At 25.5% G+C, this 6081-nt stretch overlaps 1 protein-coding gene across 1 annotated transcript; it reads left to right on the top strand.

The window, feature by feature from the left end:
- The first annotated feature begins 4786 nt into the window (after positions 1-4786).
- Positions 4787-5850, top strand: LOC113855892 (transcription factor bHLH162-like). The gene is made up of 3 exons (XM_027487522.1): positions 4787-4969; positions 5255-5581; positions 5725-5850. Exons 1-3 carry the CDS (start codon positions 4787-4789, stop codon positions 5848-5850), a joined length of 636 nt encoding a protein of 211 aa, XP_027343323.1.
- Positions 5851-6081: the final 231 nt, after the last annotated feature.

The following is a 6081-nucleotide window of genomic DNA, read 5'->3' as shown; positions in this document are numbered from 1 at the left end:
GTCTTGTGAACTTAGAATAATTTCCCTTTTCAACTCCTTTTTCGACAAGTTTTAAGAAAAATCAGTGAGTTTCACCTTATCTGGTAGACTTGAAAATTTCCAGAACTCCTCAAAAGACAATTAAAAATTTAAGGCTCTTCTCAAAACTTTCAAAACATCTTGAAATGTAGCCTTCTTTTTAGTAAAGAATGAGACTCTTTTTACAACCCATCAAAACTCCTCAAAATATAGCCTTCTTTTCAACCAAAAAATGAGGCTCTTTTGTTAGTCTTCATAAAAACATGTCAAAAAATAGTTCCTTCAACAAGATTTTAGGACAAATATTTTCACAGATCCATGCTCATCAAGGTGTAGGAACTTAAGGTTCTCTTTCATTTTAATCAAAAGATATATCTATGCTGGTCTTCAAAGTATGTTTCTCCTCAAAAAGACATACTCTATTTTCTACCACAAAAGTCTAGTAAGGATTTTTGTAACTTAAAAATTTTTTCCTTTCTCCAAACATTAATCAAAGAATAATTGTATCTTTTTAACTTTTATATCTTTATATTCCCTTAATTATTAAATATTTTCAAAATAATAAGAATATTTTTATTAAAAAAGTATAAGAAAACTCTCAACTAAATATAAGTTTTCTTAAATATCTCATTTCTAGGAATTTCATTATTTGAGCAATAATTTAATTAGAAATAAAAAAAAGTTCTACGAAACGTAATGGAACCAAAAAACTATTATTTTCAAAATTTCATGCTCTCATAAAACAGAGTTTCGGACAAAGTTTGAATCTTTAATGTTGCCGGCAATGAAACGTGACTCACTGTACAAGTTCAAAACAAATCATAGTAGGCAAATTTTTAAAACAATTTTTTGAATCAGAGATAGGGATGGCAATGGGTAGGGTATGGGTAGGGTACTACAATACTCATCCTCATACCCGCGTTTTAAAAAAATACTCGTACCCGGCCCCATACCCGCGTGGGTATGAACATTAATCCTCGTACCCGTACCCTCTGGGTACCGCATACCCGTCTTGTACCCATTACCCGCGCTTGTTTGAGAAAAAAATATTTATAAAAAAAATATATTTATATAACTTCACATAAGTAGCATAATAATACAAAAATTTAATATGTAATTGCCGAACAAGGTACAAATATAGATAAAAAACAAATATTCAAAGATCATAAATGTTAAATGTATCTTAATATAATAATTTTCTAAACTAAAATTCTTAGAAACAATAAGCAAAACTAAACACACAAATTATTTGTCAGTGATAATTCTATCTTGTGTGATATTTGATTGTTGGTAATGTCAGAACGTCAACGAAATAGATCTGTACAATGGTTGTCCCTTCGTGTGGGATCACTTAGTAACCTTTTGTGACGACATTAACAACTAACTCTGATGAATAACATTTCATAGTTATTAAGTTTTAGTGAGACAGACATTGAGAATGAGAATAAAGTTAGAGTAGAGAAGTTCAATACTAACAAAAGAGAGTTGATACATAAAATATTTTTTTTAACTTTTGAATTTGAAATTGTAAGAAAAATAATAGATTTAATTAAAATAATATAATATATATATATATATATATATTAATAATAGTATTTTTTAACTCATATACTATACGAAAGTATTTTATCAAAAATATAAATTTTTAAAAATTATTTTAGTGAATTAAATATTTATAATGTATATAAATTTAAAAAAAAAGAATTTGAATAAAAGATAAATAGTTACAATAAAATTTTATAATAAAAAAATATACGTGTCTATTAAAAAAATTATACTTTTTTATCTTAAAAAAATTAACAAATAAAAATTAACAATAATTTTTTATATTTATATCTTTTCAAAAACTTCTTTAAATGTGAATAAATAGTAAGAATAATATTATTTAGATTCAATATATTATAGTTGTGCTTGTAATACATATGTTACATAGAAAATTATTATTTTAAATTCAAACATAAAAATAAAATTTAAATATTATTAATAAATAATAAGCTTACGGTAATAGTAGGTAATTGTAAAATTTATAAAATATTTTTAATATATTTATTATTTATCATTCACTTTATGATTTAAACATCAATATGATTTTATTAACAAAAATATTGTGTAAAAAATATTTTATGTGTATCATATATAAATAATATTTTAAAAAAAGTCAATCTTATATTAACTATGTAATAATTAAATTGTGTTAGCCTAATTAAATAATATAAAATAGTAAATAAATTTTTCTATTAAAAATATAAACTAAAATAAATTTTTTGGTTTACTTTATTATTAAATATATTTTTATATTAATCTTTTATAACTTCACATAAGTAATATAATAATACAAAAATTTAATGTATAATTGTAGAATAAAGTTCAAGTATATATATGCGGGTATGGGGCGGGGTGGGTACTTAGATATCCATACCTGCACCCATCCCTATTAAAATTTACGGATTTTTATCCACACCCATACTCGTATCCGTATAACGGGTAAATACCCTACCCATTGTGGATAAATTTTGCGGGTGCCCATCGGGTACTTTATCCATTACCATCCCTAATCAGAGAAATAATTTCTTAGAATGGATAAAATTTACAACAAAATTTACATAAAATATTAGACAAAAATGTACCACTCTTTAAATGTCATCTTCTTAGTCCTTTTGAATGACTTCTCTTTAATATGCCTCACTCGACATAGTTAGCAACCAATTTCAGTTTTAGTTTCTATCTTTAAGGAATATAAAAATAAGAATATAACATGATTCATATTTCCATTAACAACATTCGATTTTTATTTTTATATAGAGGTTACTTCTGCTAAGTTTTTCAATTGAGCTCTATGATGCATAGAGCCCTATAAATATTTTATACTCTCATTTATTTAAAGTCACTGAATCCACTCTTCTATTCAGTTTAAAACGCACCATTAAGTTTTGAGTGAGTGAGGATTTAAGAAACTAAAATACTGTGACTGCAAACTAATTTTGCAATGGCTAAAGGTTAATGCTTTAATCTGTTTTCACTTCTGCACATCTTAGTAATTCTTTTAGACATGTGTTAGGATCTAATGTTGTCGCTCTTTTTCATTATAGAAAAAAAAATCAAATTTTTATAACAATTAAAATGTGATAAAAGAAAATTATTTATTATATTTTTATAATTTTAATTTAATATTTGTTAATAAAAATTCATCAATTTTAATTACCTAAATCAATTTTTACAAGTAATATTAATATATAAAAAAATATATTTTTACAAACAATTTTTTTTCATTTTTACATACAAATAGTTTTACAAAAAAATGTTTTTTATCTCCAATTTTTTATAGTTTTACCAAAAAATACTTTTTACAAAAATTATTTTTAAATTTTTACAAACAAATATTTTCATGTCCAATTTTTTTCATTTTTACAAACAAAACATTTTTTCTATTTTTTAAAATATTAATATTACTTGTAAGAATTGATTTTAAGTAATTAAAATTAATAGTTTTTATTTTGAGAAATATTTAATATTTTTATATAATAAATAATTTTTATAAATTTATTTTTGCTAAAACAATATAAAATTGTTATAATATCGTTATTATATTGTTTTGTCCATAATAAAAAAGGATCACAAAATGTTAACACGTGTGGAAGTGAGTTCGGGTTTAGCAAGCTTTTGAAGAACCTATCGTAACCCATTCCCCATCTGGGGAACGTAAGCCAAGCCTCATGAATGCCGCGACCTCGAAGTTCGAAGTGACGTTTTCAGATTGGTCTCTCTTCAACGTTAATCACATTCCTTTTTCAAGTGGTAGCGCGAGTATATTTATTATTTCAACTTTTTCGTATATGTCTAAATTTTTTATTTAATTTAAAAATAATAATTAATAAAGTAATAAATTATAATTTATTAAATTTAAATTAAATAAAAGATTCAAATTGAATGTAAGAATTTTTAAACTTATACTAATATAAAAAGATCTTGTCCCTATATATATATATATATATTTAAAAGTTATCATATTAAAAATATATAATTTATTTTAATATTATTTTGATAATTTAAAATATTTAATAAAAAAGGAATCAACTTAAAATAGTCTAAATTAAATTTTTTGATAATTTTTTAATATACCAAATCTTTGTTTATTCAATTGGTGAATTAAAATTATACATTATTATTTTAATTGTTGGTGTTAAATTTTATCAAAATTAAACAACTATAAAAATATAATAAAAAGTTTTATATATTTAAAAAATATATACTACATTAATTTTAATATATATCACTATATAAGCTATTAAATACTTTTTTATTAACATGATATTTTATAGATAAGCCTAATAAATTTATTCAACAAACTTTTTTTATGCACAATTTGATCTTAAATGTCTAATGTAGACTTTTAAAATTTTAATCTAATTTAAAATTTTATCCAAAATTTCACATTTTAATAAATAATAATAATAATATACTATTATTTTATATATTTATTATATAAGTTTGCTATTTAAGTCTAAAAAATATTTTCAAAAGATTTAGTCTTTTTATGTCTAGCTTAACTGAATGCTACATCATAGTCATAAGTGACATATTATTATGATCCTTCGGCTCCCAAGTTCCTTGCGTGTTTCGAGTAGAAATTAACTCACCTCACTCTTTTGTGTATGTGATTGCTAAATAATATATATAATTTACCAAACCATCTTCCCAAAATCTTGAATACTAAATCAAGTTGGTCGAAACAAATCTTAGAATATCGATCAGAAGTACGTATCGATCAATGGATAATCAGCAGCGAGATCCTTCAGCCAAAGGAATCGAAAGAAAGATCATAGAAAAAAACAGGAGAAACCAAATGAAGAAGCTTTGTTCCGAACTCAACTCTCTTCTCCCAGCTAACAATAATCTCAAGGCCTCTTCTCGCTCTCGACCTCTATCTCTTTTTCTCTCCATCGATATCCTTGTACCATGCATGCATGACTTTGTTCAAGGAAATCAAAATTGAGCTTTTTTTAAAAAAGAATATTTTCGAATTTTAGACATGTAAATGTTGTCAATTCTCTCATTTGATGTCTTTCTTCTTTTTGTTTCTATCACATCATGAACTTATCATATCTGTTTTTCTTTTCTTCTATTTTTTTCTCTATCTGGTTAAGGTGCTTACCAAATTGTTGGTTTTTTAAAAATAAATAAATAGAGAATGATATTTAAGTATACATTGATCTAACGTGAATTCCATTTAACGCAGGGAGAGTCATCTCGCGCTGACCAAATAGACGAGGCTATCTGCTATATCAAGAGCCTAGAGACAAAGGTGAAGATAGCGCAGGAGAAGAAAGAAAGCTTAGTGAAAGGGAAGAGATCTCGTAGTCATGACAGTTCCAGTGGTTCTGAAGTACCAAAAATTGAGATTCATCAAATGGCTTCCTCGCTAATAATCATTCTAATGTGTGGTTTCAATGATCAGTTCATTTTCACTGAAATTATTCGCATACTGCATGAAGAGAACATTGAGGTCAAGAGTGCCCATTCTTCACGTGCAGGAAACTCAATGCAACACGTAGTGCACATAGAAGTACGTATATTATATCATTAATATTTTTTCCTTAGTAATTTTCTTCCTACACTGTTTAGTTTACAAATTAATTAATTAGCTGTTCAAAATATTAAGGAATCAATAATCATTTTGCTCTTTTTGTTTATGTTTTTTTCTTTTAGATTCAGCAATCATTTCAAGGAGGAAAAACTGCATTGAATGAGAGATTGAAAAGGTTTGTGCTGGACAATGAGAACTTTTTAGCTAGGCGCATAGCTTCCCCCTTTTTTTCCCCTCGTAGTGGTTAATTCTATTGAAATATCGTCAAATGCTTTTGATAATTAGTTTTTTGGTTTAGACTTCGAGTTCTTGAATTATTTTGAGTATTGGGTTGCTTGTATGGCGTATGAACTTAGCCACTCCGATGTTTATTGCTTATTGTATTTGAATGCCCTAGCTTTTGGAGAAATGCATGCTTTAGTGGCTAATTTATGCATCTTGAGTAAGGATAATTGCGCAGAAGTACTCCCATCAGGATT

Source organism: Abrus precatorius, unplaced genomic scaffold (assembly GCF_003935025.1).
Source record: "Abrus precatorius isolate BTA unplaced genomic scaffold, Abrus_2018 Scaffold11, whole genome shotgun sequence".
NCBI lineage: Eukaryota > Viridiplantae > Streptophyta > Magnoliopsida > Fabales > Fabaceae > Abrus > Abrus precatorius.
The sequence above is the reverse complement of the archived record's forward strand: the minus strand, read 5'-3'. Positions and strand labels throughout refer to the sequence as shown.

Coding starts and splice junctions, on each gene's coding strand:
- LOC113855892 (XM_027487522.1), top strand. CDS start 4,787: ATGGATAATCAGCAGCGAGATCCTTCAGCCAAAGGAATCGAAAGAAAG. Junction 4,970..5,254: donor TTCTCTCCATCGATATCCTT/GTACCATGCATG, acceptor CATTTAACGCAG/GGAGAGTCATCTCGCGCTGA. Junction 5,582..5,724: donor AACACGTAGTGCACATAGAA/GTACGTATATTA, acceptor TTTTTCTTTTAG/ATTCAGCAATCATTTCAAGG.